General features: G+C 38.9%; 1 protein-coding gene across 2 annotated transcripts in view; it reads right to left on the bottom strand.

Annotated features, from left to right (window-relative positions):
- The window catches only part of cnot6a (CCR4-NOT transcription complex, subunit 6a), a 46,129-nt gene that overhangs the window by 4,234 nt on the left and 14,066 nt on the right, over positions 1-27,829 (bottom strand). For both annotated transcript variants that reach the window (XM_057850141.1, XM_057850142.1), the window contains exons 4-11: positions 24,889-24,974; positions 24,646-24,750; positions 24,437-24,505; positions 16,429-16,586; positions 16,147-16,301; positions 15,774-15,928; positions 15,470-15,703; positions 5,043-5,245 (exon numbers count right to left, since the gene is read on the bottom strand). In XM_057850141.1, the coding sequence (XP_057706124.1) occupies positions 5,043-5,245; positions 15,470-15,703; positions 15,774-15,928; positions 16,147-16,301; positions 16,429-16,586; positions 24,437-24,505; positions 24,646-24,750; positions 24,889-24,974 (1,165 nt within the window). The remainder of the gene's footprint in view (positions 1-5,042; positions 5,246-15,469; positions 15,704-15,773; positions 15,929-16,146; positions 16,302-16,428; positions 16,587-24,436; positions 24,506-24,645; positions 24,751-24,888; positions 24,975-27,829) is intronic.

Genomic DNA, 27,829 nt, shown 5'->3' with positions numbered 1-27,829 from the left:
AAATCAATCATTTTACACAAAACTCCAAAACTGGGCCGGCCAAAGTATTGGCACGTTTTGAAAAATCATGTGATGCTTCTGTAATTTGTGTAATTCACAGCACCTGTTACTTACCTGTGGCACATAACAGACGGTGCCAATAACTAAATCACACTTGCAGCCAGTTAAAATGGATTAAAGTTGACTCAACCTCTGTCCTGTGTCCTTGTGTGTACCACATTGAGCATGGAGAAAATAAAGAAGACCAAAGAACTGTCTGAGGACTTGAGAAGCAAAATTGTGAGGAAGCATGGGATATCTCAAGGCTACAAGTCCATCTCCAAAGACCTGAATGATCCTGTGTCTACCATGCGCAGTGTCATCAGTAAGTGTGAAGCCCATGGCACTGTGGCTAACCTCCCTAGATGTTGACAGATAAGAGAAAAATTGTCAAGAGATTTCAACAAAAGATTGTGCGGATGGAGGATAAAGAACCTCGACTAACATCCAAAGTTCAAGCTGAGCCGCAGTCTGAGGCTACAACACTGTCAACCCGTACTATCCGCCGGCGTCTGAATGAAAAGGGACTCTATGGTAGGATACCCAGGACGACCCAACTTCTGACCCAGAGACATAAAAAAGCCAGGCTGGAGTTAGCCAAAACTTATCTGAAAAAGCCAAAAACGTTTTGGAAGAATGTTCTCTGGTCAGATGAGACATAAGTAGAGCTTTTTGGGAAAAGGCATCAATATAGAGTTCACAGGGAAAAACTTGAGGCCTTCATAGAAAAGAACACGGTCCCCACAACGTCAAACATGGCGGAGGTTCCCTGAGGTTTTGGGGTTGCTTTGCTTACTCTGGCACTGGACTGCTTGACTGTGTGCATGGCATTATGAAGATTGAAGACTACCAACAATTTTTGCAGCATAATTTAGGGCCCAGTGTGAGAAAGCTGGGTCTCCCTCAGAGGCCATAGGCCTTCCAGCAGGATAATGACCCAAAACACACTTCAAAAAGCACTAGAAAATGGTTTGAGAGAAAGCACTGGAGACTTCTTAAGTGGCCAGCAATGAGTCCAGACCAGAATCCCATAGAACACCTGTGGAGAGATCTGAAAATGGCAGTTTGGAGAAGGCACCCTTCAAATCTCAGAGACCTGGATCAGTTGGCCAAAGAAGAATGGTCTAAATTTCCAGCAGAGCATTCTAAGAAACTCATTGATGTATACCGGAAGCGGTTGTTCACACTTATTTTGTCTAAAGGTTGTGCTATCAAGTATTAGGCTGAGGGTGCCAATACTTTTGTCCGGCCCGTTTTTCAAGTTTTATGTAAAATGATAACGATTCATTTTTAAAAAATTCTATTTTGTGTTTTTTCATTGCAAGCAAAATAAATGACGATCTCATTACCAAAGCATGTGTCATTGCCATCATTTTCTGGGAGAAATTTACCATTATCTGACAGAAAGAATTGCAGGGGTGCCAATACTTTTGGCCAGCAGTGTACATTGCCATTGTTCATGCACACCAGAACAGGTTTCTTGTACCATTTTAAAAGTCAAATTTAATGCTTTTGAAGACATTTTTAAGACCTTAAAAATATTTTTTCTTATGAAGAAAAAAAAACTAATTTTATTTCAGTGTCAGGCATGAAAATGGGTCAGGGGTTAAAAAGGTGAGAAAGGTGTGGAGGAAATATGTTCCGGCGTTCTGCCAAAATGTCCTCCGTCGGCGAAACGTGCTACATGTGGCGAATTTGACAATTTTTCACATAAGGCTTAATATTCGAGTTAGCTGGGGTTTAATTAGTTGGAGTTGATTTCAACCACCATTGACTCGCGCTAGCTTAGCATCTCCGGAGTCCTGAAACTAACAAATAACTGGCAAACTGCACAGAATTTGTTCAAATCAACTCCAACGACTAATTAAACCCCGGCTAACTCAAAGATTAATCCTAATGTAAAAAATTCTGAACTTCCCCTTTAAAATAAAAACCATTGAATATGGCCATTAAAATGTTGTCTATAAAAGTTTTAGAGCAATAAAACAAACAACAAAAATGAATGAAATGAACAAGAATCCTTCAAAGTATTTCATAATGGGTCCAAATTATTTTTCGAACAGATCATGTGACTATAGCACCTTAGAGACAGCCGTTTGCATTGCTTAGCCAAAACTACAGCTGAGGAGGCAAGATGGATATTTAGAATTTCTTTAAACCTAAGCTTTCAAAACCATCAACAACAACTGAGCTTGAACCGAGGATTGAGCACGAGCAGTATCAAAAAGTCCTGGCTGTTCTGTTACCTGTTGTGCTGTAATTCCAAGTGGTACTTGAATTGGATGCTTTCGCGGTCGACAGTCTTTTTGAGCCAGCGCAAAGTTCGCAGCGCACGGAGATATTTTGGTCATCTTTACTGGACAAAAATGTGAAGTAATGGCTGTGTTTCCAGTGTGCAAATGCAGCTGTTTGTAGTATATCTCCTGCCTATTTCACTGCATCCTGGCGAGGTAGCAAGGCTATGTTGTTTGGCCGCAAACTCCCAGCGCTCACGGCTCACGAATCATGGTAATACACGTGACCCGTTTTTTTTTTTCCATCCCCAATTAGAAAATGTGACATGTGATGTCACTCCCATGACTACAGTATTCTTCATTCTACATACATTATGGGGCAATAACAAAATAGAAACGCACAGGCATCAAGGAAAGTAATTTTAATCAGATTACTGATTTAGAAAAATGAACGCGTTAGATTGTTCTTTACTGAAAGACAATAATCAGATTACAGTTACGCATTACTCACATAACGCTTTACTGACAACACTGCTTTTATATTACCGTTAAATACACAAGCTTGACGCTACCTTAACGGGATCTATTTTTTCACCGGACGATCTGGAAGTGTTCAACGCAAGCTGCAACGAACGGCAGTAACTTTGACATACCGCAAAATATGAAAACGATCCATTACTCACCAAATTCAATATGCAGGCAAATGCATTCATCTAAAAAAAAAAATTGGGAGTGAGACCTCACCTCGTCCAGCAAACGTGAATTTGTGCTTAGGACAAGATCATCTGTCGCTATTAGCGATCTTTGAAGCTCTTTTTTTCCCCTCCCCGCATACAAACTTGTTTCTCTCTCAGCGGCTGTGATTAACCTCAATGAAGTTGCTCTCCTAGCTAAGCCTTGTCTATCATTCGTCTTTGTAAGTTTTTAGTAACTTTGTGTATTGAATTTGAAAGGAAATGTGTGTTTTGTTTTTGGCGAACTTTTTCATGAAGCTTAACTGTTGAAGCTACTCACACGGGGAAAAATACGATTGTACGTTTTAAATGTATTTATTTGGTATTTTTCAGTTACCACGATTTGAGAGATCAATAAATTGAAGAATTTACGCCTTGTGTTTGGAGTGTTTGTTTTTGGGTTTGCTGGAATAGCATCACTGACACACGCAGCATCAAACGGAAAGGGGTAAGCGTTGCCGCGCCAGCCACTGCGCCAAGCCACTTCTGGCTGCATTTTCGACACATGAAAAATAACGAATACGTACTACTGTATGACGGAAAATTTTAGTGGTTTTGTAACCGCGACGTTTTCATAGCATGGTAAACCGTGAAGGTAACCGGCACATGCCTACACCCCCCCACCCTCCTTAAAAAAAAATTCTCCTCGGATCTACACGATTCACGTAGGTCATCCTTTTTGACTTCAAAACGGCGAATTACGCCGAAAGGTGAGAGATTTTCATGCCTGCAGTGTAAACACAAAATTGCTCACACAGACCGCTGGTGTTTATCTTCTTTCATGTGAGACTCGACGGCTTTAACCCCCATTGTCACTTACGAAACACTTTTTTTTGCAGACTTTGCACTAGGGGTGGGAACCTCGGTACCTCACAATATGATTTGCGATACAACAATCAACGATACATGGGTCAGGAAATCATTCTAGGATATTCAACAAAACAACGGAAAAACAAGCTCTTTTCATCCTTCTGCTGTGAGTTCATTACTAGTAAACGTCCAATTAACTTGAAGTGGGAGGGATGGCAGCGAATGTCATTCGCTTTCACCCCTCCCACGTCTAACAGATTGGACCTCTATCGCCGTCAGTAGCAGCCAATGCCAGGCAACGAGTACATTTTAGGCCATTTGACATAATTTCTTGATTTTCGGTCAATTCCTTTTCCTGTTGAGGCATTTAGAGGTCACTTCCTGCTGACTTGGGGGCATTTACAGGTCACCTCCTGTTGATATTGGGTTACAGAAAAAGGAAATGACTCAAGAAGGTCCCCAAATGAATATGAAGTGACTCAAAATCAACAGGAAGTAGCCTGTAGATTCCTGAAAATGAACAGGAAGTGACCTGTAAATTCTCACAAAGGTGGTGAATGCTCTAGTTTCAGTAACTGGATTGGACGTCTAGGACCGTCAATGGTAGCCAAAGAGCTAATGTGGACACTTTTCTAATGGAAGATTATGGAAGCATATGATGGGAGCATATTGTTATGGTGTTATGGTTATGGTGTTATACTTATATAGCGCTTTTCCAACCTTTTGGGCTACAAGGAACAGCGATATACCACCTTTTCGATATATTGTCACATCCCTACTTCGCAGCGGGAACGGTTATTACTTTCACCAGGGGCCAACCACCTCTTAAATATACAATCTTGTCCACTGATGACATTAAGCAGTAGTAACTAGGGTTGTGCGCGACTAGTCTTTTAACCACCAACTCATAATTAGACGTTTCATATTTTACTAGTCAATTAAATGCAGCATCATGCATCTTGGTCATCTTTGCAAAGAGGCTGTTAAAAAATCCAGGTTGTTTCCATATTGTGTGGTTTTGGACACCCCTGGTGGCGTGGAGTTACCTTTTGTTATTTGTTCTGATTAGGCATATCTTTGGCCCCCAAAAGCTAAGACCTAAGGTAAGTTGCATTTAAATTATTAATTTGTATTTCTTTTTATGCCTATTTGCCAAATAACTGCTTTACGTGAACTTGATCCTTGCTGCAAACAGAGCTAGACTATTTGGAGCCAATCCAGTTACCTTGAAGTCAAACGTGTAGTTGGTGTAAGGCATCAGGCCATTCTCGTAAGCGCTTTTCAGCTTGAAGCCGTGGGTGATCCTGCCATTGGACGTGCTGTTCTTGCCATTGCAGTTGAATTTGGTCAAGCTGTCGCTGTAGCGAAGCTCCTTGAAGTCCTTGTGGGTGCAGTCCACTCCGCCTGTACTCAGGTACTCCACCACACCTGTATTGGAAAGAAGCTTTATTAAGAACTGAGTAACTGCCACATCTTTTCCACCAAAAGAATATGGGAAAAGAACCGTTCAATGCTTGCGCTCATACCGTTCTTTGTCGGTTTGAATCACATGCTTCCTAAGAACCGTTTTGGTTTTCCGTCAGCAAAGAGTCAAGTTGGAGTCACATCACCGTTAAACGCCTGTACACCAGTCATTACATGAGCAGTAAGTGAACGCGGGACATGTGTATGTGTGTGTGTGTTCGGGGGAGTCCATAAATTTATGTTGTGCGAGTATGAGAACTGCCTGACAAAAAGTGTCGTTCCTGAACCCTGTCTCTGTATTAAGCGTAAATGACAACAGCAAAACAAGCAACAAGCGGAAAAAGGGCAAAAGTAACAAGCGGAAAAAGGGCAACAGTCGCCGCTCAAACTCATCTCCAAGCCGAATGATCGTCACAACACTGTTTGCACCAGGCGCAACATGTCTAATGTGATGCCGAGGAAGAACGTCGAAAATCAGGTGACTCCGGTGCAACAAAAAATGCAATTGGGACAGACGTAGTCCTTAGTGTTGTCACGTTATAGCATTGTTGCTAGGGACCATTTTGAAACAGGTGCACTACCGGCTGAAGGCTGTGTGGCATGCATGCATGCCCGCTACTGGCTAATATGTCATTTTTAAATCAGGCTCCGAGGATCGAAAGATACTGGCCCACACTACATAGATACCAAGTTCAAGATGATCGGTTCACCAATGATGGTGGAGCTTTCCAATATATGTCTATGCAAGCTTATACATATTTATTATTTATTTATGGTGGGGATTGTAGGAGGCACTGAAGGAACTTTACCTTTATCCTGCTGTGCACTAAAGCAGGGCGGAAAACCGAAACTCTTCACGATGACCGGCGTAATTTTGACCATGTCGGTAAATGCGGTAATTTAATAAAACAAGAAAATATAGTCTTTTCATCCCGCTTTGACTCTGTGTTGTTCGGCTATGTTCATTCTAGGGCTGTCCCAAACGACTAATTTTCTCCCGATTAGTCAGCCGACTATTTTTACGATTAGTCGACTAATTTAATAATTTAAAAATATATATATATTTTTTGTTTACTAATTTAGCAATGAAATTTTTGTTGACGTTTATCAATTCACAAAAAACATATTGGAACACTTAAATTATTTATTAAAGTACAAATAAACACGTAAATAACGATAATAAATTACAAATAAACAATGACTTCAAATGCTGATAGAATTAACTAGTGGAGCATCCCGATTGAAAAGATGGTCTGTTAAACTGATGGTTTACAACTTTTATTCCATCCTTTATGTAATCACACCGTAAGAGCTACGGTGCACACAAATAAAACAACACAATTAGAAATTAACAAAAACTTTTCATCCTTTTCCTTTTAAACCTTAGTTATATATCAATGAATTGCTTATATGAATTGCCTTTACCTTAATTTATTACCTTATCATTGACAATCTCTCCCTTGAGTGCAATCACTGTATATACTGTATATATTTATGACCTTTTAACCTTATATAATTTTCCATACCATAAAATAAACCATAACATGAAATAAACCTTTCAGTTAACATTAAGAACAATACTAATAGAACTTATAGGCCCATTGTCAATGAAACATTATAATTTAGTAAGGCGACAGCACCCTCTGGTGTACAAAAAATGAAAAAAAAAATTTTTACAAACTGGGTGATGGCGCTTGAGGTGTTTATTCTCGGCTGACGTGCAGCCAAGCTTGGCATTGAAGAGACAGGACAGAAGAGTGTACCCTCCTTTGTTTCTTTGAATTAAGTCAATGTTTTGGACACTCTGGTGCGCTTTTTTTGGCTTTGTGCCGCATTCCCCGCTTGCATACAGAGCATCCGACATTCTGAACTTTCCACGCATATATATTTTTTAACCCTTCATTAACCGTCGACGGGATGTTGTGCTCGTCGACGGATTTACGTAATCGATGACGTCGACTATGTCAACTAGTCGGGACAGCTCTAGTTCATTCCCCTTTAAGAAAGCAGACAGTATGCTCACGTATGGAGTCACGTGGTTTTCACGAAGCCAAACAAACAGAAGCCCGGTAGGCTAACGCTAGCGGCTAACACTACAAGTAAACGGGATGGAGTCGGGTTTAAGTTAGCTTCGCCAAACTTTCACCCGACATTAAGTAAACTCTTGGCGGGTTCCAGACGGGCTTTCACCCGCTGTCCTCCCTGGTTCTCACGATTTCAGGAGAGTATGCTTTCAGTGCTTTCTTCTGGTAGCCAAGCCACAGGCTAACGCTAGCGGCTAACAGCGGCTACAAATGAACGTGATGGAGTTGGATAGCGGCTCGAACGTTGTCAAAACGGCTGAAATTAATGAGTGGACTGGGCACTGACTTCATGTAGCAATCATTATGTCACGTTATTTGGTATCTGTGTGATTTCTCTGAAAGCTTTCATGATGGCAAAGCACTCAGCATAAAGTATAATCCAACAGTGAAGCCTATATATAATATGACAGTTTAATGGCCACAGCTATTTTTCTGTATGTGTTTGCTTTGTTCTGCCATCATAAAATCTTAAATGTTTCATTGGCATCAGAGCAATACAGCTTTAATCTGGTTGTGTCTGTGTGGGGGGTGCATGTGTCAAAAAATGTTCTGGGAAAAAAAAAACAAACCTTGACGTAAACACTTGTGTTGAATAATTATTTCACAGCAGCCATCACCAATAAGTTGTCTGAAGTGTACTGTTAAACCTGCAAGTCATTTGTGTTAGAATGACATGTTTGCACAGTCGTCATATTGATTTTTTTAATGCAGTACATTTTTCAAGTCATACAAGCTGTTATAAATGTTCACACTAGAATTCTTATTGTTTACAAGATTTTTTAAATACTTAAATGTTTAGACTGCATGTGCAATTGTTAAACTGAAAGCTGGTAAATAAATTTAACGAGAAACGGTTGATTTGTATTCCATGCATTGATTCAAATTTTCAAATTATATAACTGTCCGCTTGGGCGAATTTATCATCATTTATCGTTATCGAGGTATATTTGCTCAATTTATCGTGATACATACTTAAGGCCATATCGCTTGCTCTACTCTGCACCAATCACTTTTAATGGGTTTTGACTACATAGTTTTGTTGGAACTCTAATATAAATTTCGTCGTTATCCTGACAATGACAAACTATGAAACTGGATCTGTATGACTTCAAAGTGTTCACAAGAATTACAACAACCTGAGTTGCAATTTCAGCCTGGAAAATACGCCTGTGACAATACTAGCAGTGGTCCTTATGCTGGAGACATTCCTGCACAGTGGAAGGAAGAGCAACCCTGGGGGACTTATCCTGACTGAGGCATTTTGGCGTCCCAACAAGAAAAAGGCTAATGCACTGGTAAGTGCTTATGTTTTTGAAAATGGTGAATAAGTCATGATATGCCGATTTAAGTGACCACATAAAATTTTGCTAACAATTTAATTTCCAAATGAAAACAAATGCAATAGCATATCATACAATACAAGATTCGAGATATGAGAGATTCAGCTCTATGAGCTTATTAAAACAATACAATGTTATGCTTCAGAAAACATTTAAGTAATCTGGAACACAACTGTCTGCATTTGGTATGGCCCTCTACAAACATTCAAGAATTACAACACAAGACATCGATCAAATAGATAGGCTGCTGAATATGTAAAATAGCAAAGAGAAGAAAGAGGGCAGCAGGTCATGTCTATGTTGTCAACTGTAATGGATAGAAATTGGATGACTCAATTGTTGAAAAGAGCTGAAACGATTAGTCGAATAATTTGAGTAACTCGATTTAAAAAATTGATCAAGGAATTTTCTCTGCCTCGAGGAATTGTTTAATTTTGCTAGCTCTAAGCATGACGTTTTGCCCGGACTACTTTTAATGCGTCATAACACGCTGACGCCACATGCGTCCAGTAAGAAAAAAGAGGCGGTGAATCTATTTGATTTCAACCACGCATGGAGGCAACGACGAAGACGCCGACGAAAGCAAATAGAAAGGCACCAAGAAAAAGCAGAAAATGTCAAAAGTGTAGGAGCCCCGGCTGGACCCCGCGACTGATCACTGCCCCCGAAACTCAGGCTGGGTGTCACCGCGCGACCCACCCGCCTAGCCCCCGCTCCACCGAAGGCACCCCGTTTAATCCGAGAGCAGAGGAGCTCAGGACAAGGTAAAATTAAAGTAGCGCTAAAAAATAAGATTAACGTTACTGTACCTTGCTAACGTAACGTTACAAACCTAGCCCTCCGCAGGGCTATTAATTATGACTACTGTCGATGCGTGGCTGACGTGTCTTTCATACAGGCTTTATTTAAACTGTAAAAACAGAGTGCTGTAGGGTGATGACGTAAAATAAAAAACATAAAAAAGCTAAATGTCAATTTTAGCTCGGTAGTCATTGATGGATAAAACACCAAATAGCGGTGGTGCCTAATGTGCTCCTATACAGCAGGTATGCATATATTTTGAACACTGCAAAAACTCAAAATCCTATCACGACTTAGAAATGTGACTTAAAAATAGCTTGACACAAATGGAAATTCATTTGAAACACGTGGAAAGAACACCTAACATTTAAGTGGTGTGTTACCAAGCTAATGACATTTTTGGGTAAGAAATAAGATCTTATAATAAAAAATAAATTTTTTTGAGTGAAAGCAGTGAATTTGGTTTTTTTTTCTAGTCACATCTTAGATGCAATTGTTGGCTCTTTTGAACAATGTACATCTAAAAAAGACTGTCTAAACATGGTTGAATCTTTAGGTGAAATGTGTTTTTTTCTCATGTATATTTATAATTGCTCTTTAAAAAAAAAAAAAAAAAAGTTTTATCCGATTAATCGATGTAATTTTCAGTAGAATACTCGATTACTAAAATATTTGACAGCTGCAGCCCTAGATGAAACCTTCTCTGCAACGGCGTAGGTTTGATCTCAACATTGGTAGGGACATATAACAGCATGACCTGCATGTACACTTTTTGCTGGGGATGGGTTAATAAGACCAAGCAGATTGGGTGAATGGGGGTGAGGGTTACATTTCTCACAAATATGAAGCTAATTAATTGATAGGCTAAATGATCAATGCAGCAAAATAAATCAGTATTGACTTATACACTACTGCTTTGTTCCACAAGCACAGCCAAACTAAACAAATAATGAAAGCTCCTTTAGGCTGCTTTAAGACCACATTAAAAAAGAAATATTAGGGAGAAGAGGGTAAAACTCTGTTCACTACATTTCTCACAGTTTAACGTTAACAGTAGAAAACACATACAGAAGGAAACTTCTCTAAGCAGCTTCCTACTCAAGTTTTGCAGATTAGCAAATTCGCAGTTTAACGTTATGCTAACTCCTGCAGGTCGGACTTTCAGTAGCAAAATTAGTGGTGTGTTTCCCACCTCCACAATATTGATGTCTTTTTTTAGGGCTGTCCCAAACGACTGATTTTCTCCCAATTAGTCAGCCGACTATTTTTACGATTAGTCAACTAATCTAATAATTAAAATTTTATTTTAATTTTTAATTTATTTTAATTTACTAATTTAGCGATAACATTTTTGTTGACGCTTATCAATTTAAAAAAACATATTGGAACACGTAAATTATTTATTTAAGTACAAATAAACACGTAAATAACAATAATAAATCAAAAAATAAACGAGTTCAAATACTGATAGAATTAACTAGTGCAAAAGAATGGAATGTAAACAGATTCAGAACACTGACTTCGCCTTTCCAACATGATTCAAAACAATTATTATTTTTTTTTTTCGGGGATCAGAAGCAAGTGGGACAATCCACATTAAAGAGGCAATCAGCAGTAGATGTGCCCATCATCAGTTCATCAAATCCCCCTTAACTTTTATTTTAATACAACAACCAAACAGAACAAAAAAACCCCAAAAAAATAAACGGAGGGGAAAAAAAAGGAAAGAAAGAAAACAAGCCGAAACCCACCCCCTGACCCCTAAAACCCCCGGCACATATCTCCGACCCATGTATTGTTATGAACAAAGGCTACATGACAAAAGTGTACGTCTATATTCTGCGAGTTTTCAGGCATATTTCAAAAATTTAAATCAAGATGACAATCTGTGCTCCTAACATATAACAAAAAAGGGTTCCAAGTATTTTCAAAGGACCCAGATGATCCACCGAGTGTCAGTCTAATTTTCTCCAATTTGAGAAAATACAGCATCTCTTTAAGATTCAAAACAATTCTTAAAAAAACACCTAGCATTAATATTATAGTATAGTACTATATATAATAGTATTATAATAATTATAATAATTATTCATTGCCAATCAGATTTTTCATAAAGGGTGTCATTTTAAAGGTATTCTTAGTGTAGAATCTGAATTTTGAAGTATGTGGGATTAACTCCACAAATCGCTATTTATATGAAGAACATCACATGCTTTTATTTTGAAATGTTCACCGGAAGTACGTTCGCTAAACCGCAAACTTTAACTTTACACTCCGCAAAAAAAGCACTTTTTGTAATTGCATGTAGTGTCAGTAATAGATTTTTTTGGTCATTTTTTTCGTTTGCAAATGCTGTTAACCTGCGATTTTTCATGTTTGAAGTGTCACCTTTTAACCGCAAGTTTGCTTTCACGAGACGACTGCCAATGTTTTATAGCGGGCTAAAGTAAGTTGCCTTTTTCCCCCATTCACCTCAGTGTAGCAGTGCTAACGTTACAGTGTTTAATACAGATGTGTTTTCTTATTTTGTATGTCTGAACTTTAATTCTACAGCGTGTTGATAAGAGAAAGGAACTGGAGTCTCATATGCCATCAGCACGCACGCACCAATGTATGCACGCACGCACATGAAGGCAGCTGTGAAAATTACCAGCCTCATTTTTATTTGCCGTGCAATAAATAGACTCATTGCATATCGTGACAGGCTTAGCAACTTCAATAAAACATGTCATTAGTTAGTTAGATGGACTTACAAACTGGGTGACGGCGCTTTAGGTGTTTATTCACGGCCGACGTGCAGCCAAGCTTGGCATTGAAGAGACAGGACAAAAGAGTGTACCCGCCTTTGTTTCTTTGAAATAAGTCACTGTTTTGGACACTCTGGTGCGCTTTTTTGGCTTTGTGCCGCTTTCCCCGCTTGCATACAGAGCGTCCGACATTCTGAACTTTCACCGCATATATTTTTTTAACCCTTCATTAACCGTCGACGGGATGTTTTGCTCGTCGACGGATTTACGTCATCGATGACGTCGACTATGTCGACTAGTCGGGACAGCTCTAGTCTTTTTACATTACTTACAGTGGCTGCTGCTGCTGGCCAAAAAAAAAAAATTCTAATATCCCTCTTCTTCTGAGGAAGCGGAGAATGTGGCATGTTGTCGACATGTATTATAGTAGTATTTCTGTCGGGGCTGTGAGTGCGTGTGTATGCAAGGGTGAGGGAGTGGTTATCAAGTCATCAGCCAATCAAACGTGCGTTTGGGGGGGGGGGGGCTGACTGGCACATTCAGCAAGTGAAAAAAGGGTAAATGTAAGTCTGAACTAGACATGTGCTGATTACCGGTTTCAAGGTATATCGTGGTATGAAAACGTCACGGTTTCAAAACCACTAAGGCATTAGCCATTTTTTATGTCCCAAAAAAAGCAGGGAGAAATCCCCGCTTGCAGCAGCAAGGCTCAACCCTCCCCGACCGGCTATTGCTCAGTGTCAGTGAGTCTGCAGTGCTACACGATGGCTGGATGAGGTGAAACTCCTGAACTTTTTTCCCCAATCGAAGAAAACAAAATCGCTGGTATGGGAATACTTTGGCTACAGAAAAGTTACAGACAACCACGGCTTTGAGGAGGGCCAACAGACATGTAAAACATGTTTGCAGAGGGTGGCTGCTGAGGAGGCAATACTTTCAATATGATGTTGCATTTGTATAAAATTTGAGGTTACTAAACACTATCATGAGCGTTTCCCACCAGCTAAGAGAGTTAACTCCAGCATGTTTAGTGTCTAGCGATGGTAAAACGTGGTGTTTTTGGCTCTCGGGCAACTGTCGGCATTGAGAAAGAGTTTGTGTATAATGTAAACATGATGCAAGCCATACAGACGTCATACGCTTTTATGGAAAATAATTCTATTATTTTTGTTCTGATGGTATTAATGCTGTGGGTTTCGGCTCAACTAAAGGACTGCGTTTATTTAAATGTTATTCAGAATATGAGTTATTTTTTGTTATTTATTTTAACTAAACATGCTTATGTTCCAATTTGCTAATATGTTTTGGAAAAATAAAAATCCGGTTCAATGGAAAAAAATATTTTTATTTTTTAAACTCATATCTCAAAGTAACACATTTTAGAGCTGTAATTGCAATACTGTGATACCGTGAAATTTTAAGGTTTTTATCTTATGGTCATCATACCGTCAGAAACAAATAACGGCACATAAATAATAATAATACGCAAATTCATTTAATAAGAGTAGGGTCAATTCCATCCTTACAACATAAGAGAAGACGAGCTAAATTACCTTTATAACTGAAAGCATTATACACGGGTGATTCAAAAAGAATGTGCCAAAATCATCACGCATTTATTCATTTTAAATCATTGAAATAGACTAAATTATTAATTAATTAAGATTAATAATTTAATAAGAATTTAAAGTCTTTTTAAAAAGTAATTAATTTTAACAAATTAAAAGTCATATCAGCTTGATGCTGTCCGTGCCACTGGTGGTGGTCACATTGAGAACTTGTAAAGCATGAAATAAAAACTTTATAGTTAAATACAATACCTGTATCCGGCTAGTTATCATTTTTTTTTTTTTTTATGTTTTAAAAGTACTGCAAGGATTTTGGCACATTCTTTTTGAATCACCCTGGTATAATGCAAATAAGGTTGCTTAAAAGTTGGGGACAATTTTAGCATCCTGAAAAGTTGGTAATGTCATGTACCACCCGTCCCTAAGCAAACCTACACCCTTGCTTCTTTGTGGAATAATTGGGCTGGGTATTTTGGCTTGAAGCAATATTGCAATATATCAAAGAACAAATAATAGCTGTGTCGAGCCATCGCAGCCACATTCACCGAACATGTTGCCTCTAGCAGCAAGAGAAGTGCATGCTACAGAGCTATTTACTTGTGCCAATGCAACTTCCAGTTTTGGCAATCTTATTTAGTTCAAAAAACATTTTTAGTCACATTATGGCCCAAAATCTTCGGCCCGAATAGTCAGTGCATCGTGATTGGATTTACATACCAAATTAACATAACCACTAGAGGCGTGCGAAATTTCCGATTCAGCTGTGGAAGATTCGAGAACGATTCACAAACATCCAAATTCCGATTATTAAATTATACCAGGAAAAGCGGAAATAAAACAGTCAGCGCGGTCTTCAGGACGCAATGAGGAACGGACCGAGAGTAAATATGTTCAACCCATGCCGCTAGATTAAAAAAAAATAAAATATAAAAATACCTGACTGCAGCCGTCAGCCGCTACAAACAGCGCCCAGTTGTTAGTTGCTACAAACATACGGCAACATACGGCTATGGTAGATATCACATATCTAGAACTAGATGCGAAATGACAGACGACGGCCGTGTTAGATCATATACCAAGAACTAGATGCGAAATGACAGACTTTCCCACGCTAGTAAACAGGTGCCATCTTAAGGCAGTAGTCTTCTCTAGAAGGCTCTGTTGTAGCGTACCTAATTACTTTTTTATCTAAAGAAAAAAAAAAACAAATCGGCAAAATCTTGAATCTATCTTTAAACGATGAAACAGTTTTAAAACTTTCACGTCAAAAGTAGATGGAAGGGAAATTGTGAAATAACGGGAGCAATTTTAACAACTTTAACGGTTGATTCACAAAATTAAATTAATTGAATGTAGTTTAAAGCTGCCGATACAGAATGGGGACTTGAGTATTTTATTTACTGTTTTTAATGGTTAAGTTGATACTGAAATAGTAGTTTGTTTAGCCCGAGAGAATTTTTGAACAATTTTGGAACTAGTGTATAAAAAACTAAAAGAAAAAGGGGTGGATGGGGGGATTGTGGTGCATCAATAATCGATTTATAATCGAATCGGAGCCTCTGAATCGTAATCGAATCGTTAGGTGCCCAAAGATTCCCATCTCTAATAACCACTGCCCGCACATAGAGTGGACATCTGTCTCACATACCAGAATCAGGCAATGAGTTGAGGTCAGCGCAGAGCACCAGTGGAATGCCATTGGTTTCACCAGAGACTGAGGACAATTTTAGGCTGCGTGTCGCCTTGTCCACGATGTTCTTAACTTCTGACAGGAACATCATTGTCTGTACCAGCTTGACGTCAGAATATTCTGGGTCCCAGTGCATATGTGCATTGGCTACCAACAGCAGCTGCTTCTCCATGCCATGCAGTGACTTTCCAGCTGAAAAGATGGTGAGCAAAAAGTGAGGCAAAAGCTCTAAAAGGTAAGAACTACAGTGGCATCAACTCACAGGAGACTTCCATCATCTCTTTACGAACTTCAAGCAGTACGGCAACGCCGATGTTGTCCTTCGTCATCACACGATTTAACATGGCCTCTGAGCCCTCTGAGTTAGCCATTGCCAGCTGGTTAAACTCCACTGTGTGCTTCTGCACGGCACTGAACCTGAAGAGATGTGGATCACACGGTGAGAACTGACCAAAAAGTGTGCGTCACACATCACTTTAATTACTTCATACACATGCTAACAGGAATTGACAGTCGATTAAGGTGAAAACATTTTGAACCCACCAAGATATTAATTCAGACAGATATTCAAACTAATCATTTAAAACTACAGTAGCAGGTCTAGTTTCAATCACTGTTGCTTTTAGAAAACATACTTTTCTGTCTTGTAGAAAATTGCACATCCATCCACATGTTTACGGTCTGACTCGGACATGGTCCTCGCTCGTGACTTTGGACTGAAGAAACCATCATAACCCTGCTCCTTCAACTCAGGCAAGAAAAAATTGTAGTACTGCTCCGTCTCCACTTCCTGTGTTTCACAATGAGCCACGGGTCAAGGTGGACAACGGTAAGAGCAGAGGTGATGACATAAATTTATAAATTGTATATGTCATACAAATATTACAGGGAAAAAGGTAGAATAATACATGTCTCACCTGCAAGCTGATGATGTCTGCATTGCATCCCATAATCTCTTGCATGATGGACTTCTTCCTGTACTCCCAGTTAAGAGCCCAAGAGGGGCAGTAGCCGTACAGCTGCCTTGTGGCGTACTTATCACACAGCACGTTGTAGCACATGACAGAGAACAGTGCTACAAAGGGAAAAGCAAAGAAAACTGGTTAGTTCCTCTCGTACAATTTTAATAATAACAATGGTCATTCAATACATTCCTCGACTTTTGAAGAAAAAAAAGAAAAAAACTAAAGAGAATGAGTAAGAGGCCTAATTTTGTTTGGGAATCCCATCTTTAAGATGAATTCACAGCCTGTTGATAAACATTGTGTTGGTCAAGTAGTCCAAGGTTTGTACAGTTTTTTACATTAGCACAGCAAAGCGCAACTGGACGGAATAAGAAAGGCGCCCACTTGGGGCTGCCAGGGACATGGCTTTGAATTGAAAGTGGGGATTCCGTCCAGCCTCTTCACTCAGTGTGTGTATTGCCTTACAGTGGGGCAAATAAGTATTTAATCACATTGATTTTTAAAGAATTTATTTCCAAATTACAGTGGAAAATAAGTATTTGGTTACCTACAAACAAGCAAGATTTCTGGCTGTCAAAGAGGTCTAACTTCTTCTAACGAGATCTAACGAGGAGTGGCTTCGTAAGGAGTAGCTTTGTAAGAAGCATTTCAAGGTCCTGGAGTGGCCTAGCCAGACTCCAGATCTCAACCCCATAGAAAATCTGTGGAGGGAGTTGAAAGTCCATGTTGTCCAACGACAGCCCCAAAACATCACTGCTCTTGAGGAGATTTGCATGGAGGAATGGGCCAAAATACCAGCAACAGTGTGTGAAAAGCTTGTGAAGAGTTACAGAAAACGTTTGGCCTCCGTTATTGCCAACAAAGGGTACATAACAAAGTATTGAGATGAACTTTTGGAATTGACCAAATACTTATTTTCCACCATGATTTGCAAATAAATTCTTTAAAAGTCAAACAATGTGATTTTCTGTTTTTTTCCCCCACATTCTGTCTCTCATGGTTGAGGTTTACCCATGTTGACAATTACAGGCCTCTAATATTTTCAAGTGGGAAAACTTGCACAATTAGTGGTTGACTAAATACTTATTTGCCCTACTGTATATCTAGCGACATGATTCGCATCACGATTCACAGGTCCTGATTTGGTCCTGATATTACACTAGAAGATGATTATTGCGATATTTGCATATCACTTCAGAAAAAAAATCAAAATGCTACAGGTGTCCGATAATGACTTTTTAACCGATAATCGATGTCCCGGTTTTGTCCAACTCCAAAAATGTAGTACCGATATCAAACCGATACAGATATATGTGGTCGTGGACACATAACACATTGTGGCTAATAAATTGTACTGTGATGCCCCACTGGATGCTTTACTAATGCCAAGTTTAACAACTTCTAGGTTTTCCAAATAAAAATTCTGTGAAAAATAATGTCACCTGAAGTTATGGAAAAAGTGCTTATATTGCACCTCTATATTTATTGTTGAAATCAAAATAGTGTAAACATCAGTTTTCTGGATCAAGTGGAAAGTGCCAATAAGGCGCTTATTCCGTCCTCAGTATGTGTGGGTACACACATCGACAAACAGTGAACAAATCAGGCTCTAAAGAGCAGTGTTGTTAATCTTACCTATAAAAAGTAATTAATTAGTTACAATTTACTTCTCCCAAAAAGTAATTGAGTTAGTAACTCAGTTACCTGAATGTAAGAGTAATTAGTTACTTGGCAAAGTAACTGGTGCTACTTTTCATGTTTTTTTCCCACCCATTCAAAAAAGGCCACACTATGTGAAGTTCAAAGGGTTTTTTGAACAGTGGCCCTAACCCAATTTTTTACCATAAACTTAACTAGACACAGGGGTATTGCAGATATTGCGACAACTAGAGAGTAACTTTTGCTATGTTTGGAAGTCATTGAAATGTTGTGAATCAACCATTAAAGTTGTTAAAATTGCTCCCATTATTGCATCAGTTCCCTTCTGTCTACTTTCGACATGTGAAAGTTTTAAAACTATTTCATCATTTTAAGATAGAAGTCAAAATTTTGCCAATTTAGGAGTATTTTAGATAAAAACATACTTATGTTTGCTAGGAAGGGTCTCTACAACAAAGCCTTCCTGAGAAGTCTACTGCTTTAAGATGGCGGCTGTTTACTAACGCCGATGAGTATCATTTCGCATCGCCTTCTATATACGTGATATCTACCGTAGCATCATGTGGGCGTAGTTTGTTGGCTATCAGCTAAAGTCAGGTATTATTGGACCCACCTAGCATCGCGTTTGTAATGGCGTCACAACTCCCCTCCACCCCACTCCCGCTCTGCTCTCTCCATGACTCAGTGTCCCTCAGACTTTTCTGGCGTCATTCAACCAACGTAGTAACGTATGGTAACGCACGCCTATACATTCTCAGTAACCGCGTTGCAAAGATGAGAAAAGTAATTAATTACTCACTACTGAAAAAAAAAAACGCCATTAGTAACGCCGTTATACTCTAACGCCGTTATTAACAACACTGCTAAAGAGAAGTCAGACGTGAACAAATCAGACTCTAAAGAGAAGTCAGATGCTGGAGTAAAGTAGAATTGGCTTTACTGTGGTCATCTTTCTCTTAACAAAAGCACTGATACTTCTTGGTAAAAAAAACAAAAAACATCGTGTCAATATCACGAAAAAAAGTCAGAAATAAAGCAAAGTATACACCAGGGGTCTGCAAGTCCGGTCCTCGAGAGCCACTATCCTACTTTCCATGTCTCCCTCCTTTAACACACCTGAATTTAATAATCACGATCGTTATAAGCACCTGCAGAGCTTGCTGATGAGCTGAACATTTGATCGATTTTTTTATTTTTTAACTCTTTACTTTAGTCCCAAGCACGAATGCATTTATCTTGCATTGTTGCACACACAAACCACAACTTTTCTTACCAGAAGGAGTAGGGGAGATTATAACAGCCATGTAAAGAGATTTCTTAGGTCCTGCAGGCATGAATAGCTTTTTTGTTACTAGTGAACTACAGTTCAACTCAAACTAGGGCTGGGCAATATGGCCTTAAACACGTATCACGATAAATTGAGCAGATTTACCTCGATAACGATAAATGACAATAGATTCACCCAAGTAGACTGTTATATAATTTGAAAATCTGAATCAATGCATGAAATACAGATTAACAGTTTCTTGTTGATTTATTTACCAGCTTTCAAATTAATATATTTAACAATTGTACATGCAGTCTAAACATTAAGTATACAAAAATTTATTGTAAACAATAAGAATTCAAGTATGAACATTTAAAACAGCTTGTATGGCTTGAACAATGTATATTGTCAAAATCAATATGCCTGTGCAAACATGTCATTGTAACACAAATTATTTACAGCTTGAACAGTACACTTAAAAAAAAAAAAAAAACTTATTGTTAATGGCTGCTGTGACATAATTACTCAACACAGGTGTTTACTGCAAGGTTTCAGGTCTTTTTTTCCCAGTGCATTTTTTAATACATACACACACACATTAAAGCTGCATTGATCTAATGACACAGAATTAAGCACATACAGAAAAATAGCTGGGGCCATTAAACAGTTATATTATAATTTTCACTGTTAGATTGTACTTTATGCTGAATGCTTTACCATCACAAAAGCTATCAGAGAAATCACACACAGACAAGAGATAAACAATAACGTGATAAACTAATGCTGCATTCCAGAGAAGTGGGAAGTCGGATTTATCCCACTCGGATGGTACCAGTTCCGACCTCAAAGCGTTCCAAGCAAATGTAAACAACAAAGACGGCTGATCGCGACGAGGTGTTTTTTATTTTGGCCATCCAAAGACATTTTGACCTCCAGCGAACCTGCCTTCCTATAAGCGATCAAATAGTAGAGGAAAAACGACGGCTGCGTTATAGCCCACACTGTAAACTGCCTTTTTTAGTTACATCCTTTGCTGATCGTCAACATAAAAACATAGCACAACAAAGATAATTCACTGTATGAGAAAAAAATACATGGCGTCTCAAATAAACTTGATTTACTTCATTATTGTGTTATCATTCAATACGTTTTCATGAACGCCATTTTGTCCAGTGACGTCAGATTGAAACAACTTTGAAGTCGGGGTAGTTATTTTTTCTCCGACTTCGCGACTTGGACCTCCCAGTTCGAGTGGCGTTCCAATGATATTTTCCTACTCGGAGGTCGGAAAAGTCCGACATCCCACTTTTCTGGAACGCAGCATAATTGCTAGATGCAGTCCGAGACCAATCCACTCATTAAGTTCAGCTGGTTCGACAAGTTTAGAGCCGCTATCAGACTCCATTACGTTCATTTGTAGCGTTAAACGCTAGCGTTAGCCACTAGCGTTAACCTGTAGCTTGGCTACCAGTAGAAAGCATTGAAAGCATCCTCTTTGGAAATCGTGAGAACAAGGGAGGACAGCGGGTGAAAGCCCGTCTGGGTGCCGCCAAGAGTCTATTTAATGTCGGGTGAAAGTTTGGCGAACCTCCCTTAAGCAACACTCCATCACGTTTGCTTGTAGCGTTAGCCTACCGGGCTCGTTTGTTTGGCTTCCTGATAACCACGTGACTCCATACGTAAGCACACTGCTTTCTTAAAGGGGAATGAACATAGCCGAACAACACAGAGTCAAAGCGGGATGAAAAGACCGTATTTTCTTGTTTTATTAACTTACCGAATTTACCGTCATGGTCAAAATGACGTCGGTCATCGTAAAGAATTTCGGTACCGGTAAATTTTCGGTTTACCGCCCTGCTCTAACTCAAACGTGCATTGAAATATTATTCACTGTAACAAAGAGGTGAAACCCACATTATGAGTGTCCCAAAGCTCGGGAAACTCAAAGCGCATTTATCAAGATTTCTTCTGCTGTGACTAGTGTGTATCCATCTGCCAAAGCACTACGACAGCACATCCGCTTTTGAAGCGCTCAAAACATACCCGCTCTTGAAAAAAAAACAAGTTTCTATTTCAGGACCCCCACAGCAAATTCACTCACACTTTGCCGCTCGATCGGAAATGGCCAGAAATGCTAACTGACTTCAGCAAAGTCCCTTCCCACATACAACATGAACGGCAAACTACGCTGCCACCGTTAATCTAAAAAAGACCTTAAAAGTTCAGAATTAGGGCATGGACCGTAATGCAATCATTATGATTAACTAATAACAGGAAAGTCAGAACAACACGGGACATATCAGTACACATTTCCTGGTATTTGGATTAAACTAGTCATAATTTTAAGCACTTCAAATTAACATTTTTGTTTCTGGTTGTTTAAACAGAAAAAGAATGATGTGGATCACATGCCTAATTGATATTGAGATTTTACCATTAAAACTGTTCTGAAGAAGAAAAATAACAGTCCTTAAATAGGACCATTTTGACCTGGGATATTTTCCAGTTTCTCCACTGTTTTGAAAGTAAATGCAAGGATACGAAATGCATCCCCCCCAGAGTTAGCCGTATTCACACTTGTGTCTTTTTTTAATTCAGACCTTATTCCATAAAAATGCTTTCAGTTGAAAAAGTGCAACGTTTTGGGACAAATATTAGTGATGCACGATAATACATTTTTCAACCGATACCGATAACCGATAATTTCCTCCTCATTCCAATCGATAACCGATAATGTCAAGCCGATAATTCTATTAAATGATTTATGTAAAATTTTAAAGTATACACAAAAGAAAATATTACTGTGCAAAAATATAATTTATTGCTTTTTTTTTTCAACATAAAATATGAACAAGTCGTCAATTCAAACATCTAAATATTGACAGATTGTCTGAAATTGTGTAATGGTAAACCTTTGGCAACAATTACTTACAGAGTAAATACATAAGTTGCACAAAAATGCCTTTAAAAGTAAGCCATTCCTAACATATATTTAACATTAATACACTTAAGCCATACATTATTATACTTAATCCTAAAAAAAAAAAAAAAAAAAAACCCTGGAAGAAGGAAAGATTTTGAATAATATTTGTGGCTACAGAATATTTAAGAATTTTATTATCTACTGTGACTGTAATTGAGCAGAGAAATAAGTTAAATAATTTGAAAAGTGATTGCTAATATTGGCACATTTGTTGCACACTGTGAAAATGATTAACTTAAAAGAGCGAGATGTCATGTACCCATTCTGCAGCGCTTTGTTTACATTTGCGGCTTTCACGACATTTGCTTAACAGCAGCTAAACTGCTAAACGGCAGTACTATTTGGACGGAGTTGGAGCTGGCATCCGCGTGCGTGTTGTTTTGTGCCTGAGTTTTGTTAAGCCAAAAATAAAGGCAGCGTTACAAAGTCATCTGACCGCTCGTCATTTTACATACTGAATGCATTATTGACTGACTGACTTCGTTTCCTCCATGTTTAAATTATCATCTAACCACTGTGCCGTCATGATAAGCTTGCTTACTGGACATCACTTTTTCATGAAGAATGGTGGTCGTATAAAATGCATTATTTTTTTATCCAGGGCTTTGGTTCTCGGGTCATTTAGGTAAAAACAAAACCGTGTCTTGTTTTGGCGGCGGCAGCGGCAGCTACGTTCGTACCGGTTAATCCGCCCGCCCCGGCCGGTTCGCCGCAGCGTATTCGGGTCCTGGCTCTGCTCGCACGCCGTGGGGGAACGCTCGAGAAACCAGGGTGTTCGCCGGAGGTCCCGAGGCCGGGGAACCGGGCTCGGCCCGCCATAGGCGGTGCGGGTCGCTGCTCGGCCTGCCGGACCGGCCAGAGCAGCGGGCTCCGTCGGAAGACGGCTACTTGCCATCTATCGGTCTCCAGTCGTGCCGGTGTTTAGCCTTAGATGCGAATTTACCACCCGCCTTGGGCTGCATTCCCAAACAGCCCGACTCTGTATCGTCACAAGCCCTGTAGTTTAACTTAGTTAGTGTTCACAATAGCTTTAGCATTCCCGCTAGCAGCGGCCTCGTATTCGTTCCAAAAATCTTTGTGATGCAGTTTTAAATGGCTGCTGGATTAGTGGTTTTGAATGAGGACGCTTTCTTTCTGCCTCGTGGAACTTCTACGGTACATGTTTCGCAGATGGCGAGAGCGTCACTTTTTAGTAACAGCCGCCATAATATTCAACTACTTCTTGTCGTGTAACTACGTCTCCTCAACCCCTCCTCCCTCAGGGGCTTCAGAGAAGGGAGGGGTTGAGGAGCCGGCGTGCTGAATTCTTCGGTTGCGCATATTTGGAGGCTAAATCAAGTATATAATTATCGGATTGCGTTATCGGTTGAATTTTTGTTATTATCTGGATTATCTGTGTGACGTCATAATTGCCATTATCGGCTGATAATTATCGGTGACCGATATTATCGTGTATCTTTAACAAATATTGTTACCCACTTAAAAAGTAAATTGTCATGGTTAATTCATTTCAATGGGTCTAATCATAAGATCCCTCTTTTGATCGAGCACTATCCATTTTGTTGGAAGGCCACTTTGAAGTCAAGGCCAAGTAAAGTCAAGGCCGCCCAGCAGAATCTGACAGATGTTGCTACAAAATCTTTCATTCGTTAAACTCCTTTAAACAAGAGTCAGGCAGTACTGCCTAGACTTATTTTTCTTGTGTCCGCAACAAAGGAAACGCATCTGCAAACCTTGTTCTGAAGCTAGCCGCTACTGATGAATTAGAAAGGTCACCAAGAACTCACCTATCCATTTAGATTTGCTTTGTGGACAAAGCGGAATAAAAGGCTTGAATTTTAACTTTTAATTGATGAATTTCAAAAGAAAGGTTTCCATCCCACCATCGTATCGATCCACTACTATTAGTTTGGTGATTAGCAGTTTTTAGTATACCTTTATGATGTTATAAACACAAATAAGCCCTCTGGCTTTATCAAAGTAATGCAAGTACGAATGCAACAAGCTAATGTAACACTACAATGTACTATCCTTACTGTCTTTTGACATACCTGATGGCCGGGCTCGGTCTGGTTCCTGGAGGGAGATCCACGACCGGGCTGGGGGCTGCTCTGTTGGTACTGGTGGTGGGCAAAATAATGTTAAGTGTTTCATTTATGCTATTCCTTTATCAGTTACCCACTATCAAACAAGTATTTTGCAAGCTAAAATGGTTGGAATATGTATGGAGTGGAGTGGAGTATTCAGGAAGGCCACTCACTGCGCTTGATAGCCCCCGCCAGATTGTCTAACAAGTAGTTGAGCAGTCTTCGCGTACCATCAGGTTCCTGGTAGAGGCTCATAATTTCTTGTGCAAGTGGGTTTCCTGATATGGGTTTAAGAAAAGCAGAGAGGTAAAATGATATTGCAAGATAGGGTGCCTGTGCCTCACTTACTGACACCAGTGAATATGTATGTTTCAATGCTATAGCCATCAACGGCAGTGAATGAGTGAGTGACTCACCTTTTAACCCCAGTGTTTGTAACTGAAACAGTTTCCCCAATTCAAAGGGCAGAACCCGCAACTGGTTGTTATTTAAAAGCAGTTCCCTGTGAAGAATAAAAGTTAGCTTTCACCACCAGGCAGGAACATTCGGAAGTACAGTAATACCTGGAGATATGAAAGCATAGGTAAACGAAAAATTCCTTTCATCATACGAAAGATAATACGTACCGTAATAGATCATTCCCACTCACGCAATGCAATAATGGAACTATTGTTTGACTATACAGGGTTCCCCTACATATAAAAGATTGTGGCGCTGCATCAAACCAAAATTAAAGCTGCCATGCCTTACAAATGAGATTTTTTTAAGACGTAAAAATGCATTCTAATTTATAATTTCCAATTTGTATAATTTAACATGACGTATAAATTTATATAGCTCATAAGTCGTTTGAAATAGCATGTCAAATATAAATTGTTCGCATTATTTTGAAAATCACATCGAATCTCCTGTTTCAAGCTAGCTACCAGAAGTGTTGGCACAGAGTTGGAAATCGAGACAAGAATCCACAAAAAGGTATTTCAAATTAATGAATGTAATTCTGGTTTTAACCTGTAAAACGACCTTAATTTTGACAATGACGTAATGTTTAAGTTCTTTATGGCGTGTGGCCCGAATCGTCGTGTCCTAGCTTAACATTAGTTCTTTGCTCCTTTCACTGGGTTTAATTTCGGATGAGTATTTTTTTAAGAGAAAAGTTCCAGAGGATGAGGGTCAGGTAACAAAAAGACTATTATTGTTGTGGTAATTTAGATAGTCACGTTCCGAAATATTTAATTAGCCTCAGGCTAAATACATATTTCCACATTCCGAGGAGTAGAAATAATCAAATGGTTATGGCAAGTGTTGTATTTTACCGTTGAGATAACGTTTTACTCGTACAGTCGAGGGAAGGACACGTCTGGATCTGGCTGCGACAAAACATGGACGAAATAGCAAAGTTCAAGCCCTGGCTGTACCACACAACTATTATTCTTAAAAAATGGTTGGAATATGTATGGAGTGGGGTGGAGTATTCAGAAAGGCCACTTACTGCGCTTGATAGCCCCAGTACGCCAAAACGTTCATTGTTTCTAACTTGGAATATTCCTTCGCCAAAAATTGTATTTCCATTTAAATAAATATTTTTCATCTCATTGAAACAAATCCTTTTTTTTTTTTTTTTTTTTTTTTTTAAATATCAGTTTACACTAGGGACAAGCTTTCAAACAATCAGAAAAATAACTCCCACAAAGACGTTTCAGTTTGAACTTAACTTGAGTACACTGACGTAGACTTGATTTATTTGATTTAAATCCTAATGGGTACTCCGTTGAATGGGTTTCAGAATATGGACCTGGTCAGCATTAGGGATGTGCAATCTTAGGCACCCCACAATTCGATTACGATTCAGTGTGCTACGATTCGATTATTGAACGATGTTCACGGTATCGGCGACGATCAGGACTATCACGATTATTGACGCATCATACAATACTAATTAATAAAGTAGCCAAACAAATTTATGTCCATTATTGATTTAAAATATCCTAATTATTCAACAGGAACGATGGAAACAAAAAAAAAAGCTGCCCTTAAACTGTTTTTTTTTTTTTTTTTTTTTTTAAAACAAGAAAGTGCAAAAACATTAACCATTTTAAAGGCAGTACTTATTCCTCAACATGCCTATACAACACAAAACTGACCTTGAGATGCTCTTTTTCACAAGAAGGTGCAAAAACATTAGCTGTTTTAAAGGCAGTACTTATTTCTCTCAAAGGTAAAATTTACACTGATGGAATGAATTCCCCATGTTCTGGAAACAAAGTGTCTTTACAAATAGACTTCTTTTAACCAATTTACTTTGTTTTCACAGATTTCACATGTTTGTAGTGTTACTGCTGTACTTAATCTTGGTTTAAACGTTCTGCATCTGGAATAACTTTTGTACACCACCAAACAAGACACAACTTGACATGCAAATACATTTTAGCAGAGTCGCTAATTTGCATAGGCTCGGCGCTACCTTAGGATGTGCCATCTTAGGCACCCCACGATTCGATTCGATTACGATTCAGGGTGCTAAGATTCGATTATTGAACGATGATAACCGTGTTGACAATGATCACGGTTATCACGATTATCGATGCATCGTATATTACTAATTAATATAGTAGCCAAACAGATTTATGTCCATTATTTATTTAAAATATCCTAATGATTGAACAGGAACGATGGAAAAATGCCCATACAACAAAAAGCTGCTCTTAAACTTTTTTTTATTACAAGAAAGTGCAAAAACAGACAGATTTCTGTACTATTTCGCATGTTTGTACTGTCACCGCTGTACTTAATCCTGGTTTTATACATTCTGCATCTGGAGTAACTTAAGTACACCACCAAACAACGAACAACTTGACATGAAAATATATTTTAGCGAATTGGCTAATTAGCATAGCTCTCGGCGCTAACTAGCAGAGGTGGGAATCTTTGGGTACCAAACGATTCGATTACAATTCAGAGGCTCCGATTCGATCATAAATCGATTATTGATGCCCCCCCCCCACACTTTTTATTTTTTGTACATTAGTTCCAAAATAGTTTAAGAAATCCTATTAGATTAAACTAAACTAATATTTCAGTATCAAGTTAACAGTTAAAAACATTAAATAAAATACTCAAGTCCCAGTTCTGTATCAGCAGCTTTAAACTACATTCAATTAATTTAATGTCAATCAACCTTTAAAGTTGATAAAAATTGCTCCCGTTATTCCACAACTTCCCTTCTACTTACAACATGTCAAAGATTTAAAACTGTTTCATCATTTAAAGATACAGTGCCCTCCATAATTATTGGTTTATAATAATTATGTGTTTTTTTAGCTTCTAATATATATTTTTTTCTAAATACTATGGGAC

This window comes from Corythoichthys intestinalis, chromosome 11 (assembly GCF_030265065.1).
Source record: "Corythoichthys intestinalis isolate RoL2023-P3 chromosome 11, ASM3026506v1, whole genome shotgun sequence".
In the NCBI taxonomy this organism is placed as follows: Eukaryota; Metazoa; Chordata; class Actinopteri; order Syngnathiformes; family Syngnathidae; genus Corythoichthys; species Corythoichthys intestinalis.
The sequence above is the reverse complement of the archived record's forward strand: the minus strand, read 5'-3'. Positions and strand labels throughout refer to the sequence as shown.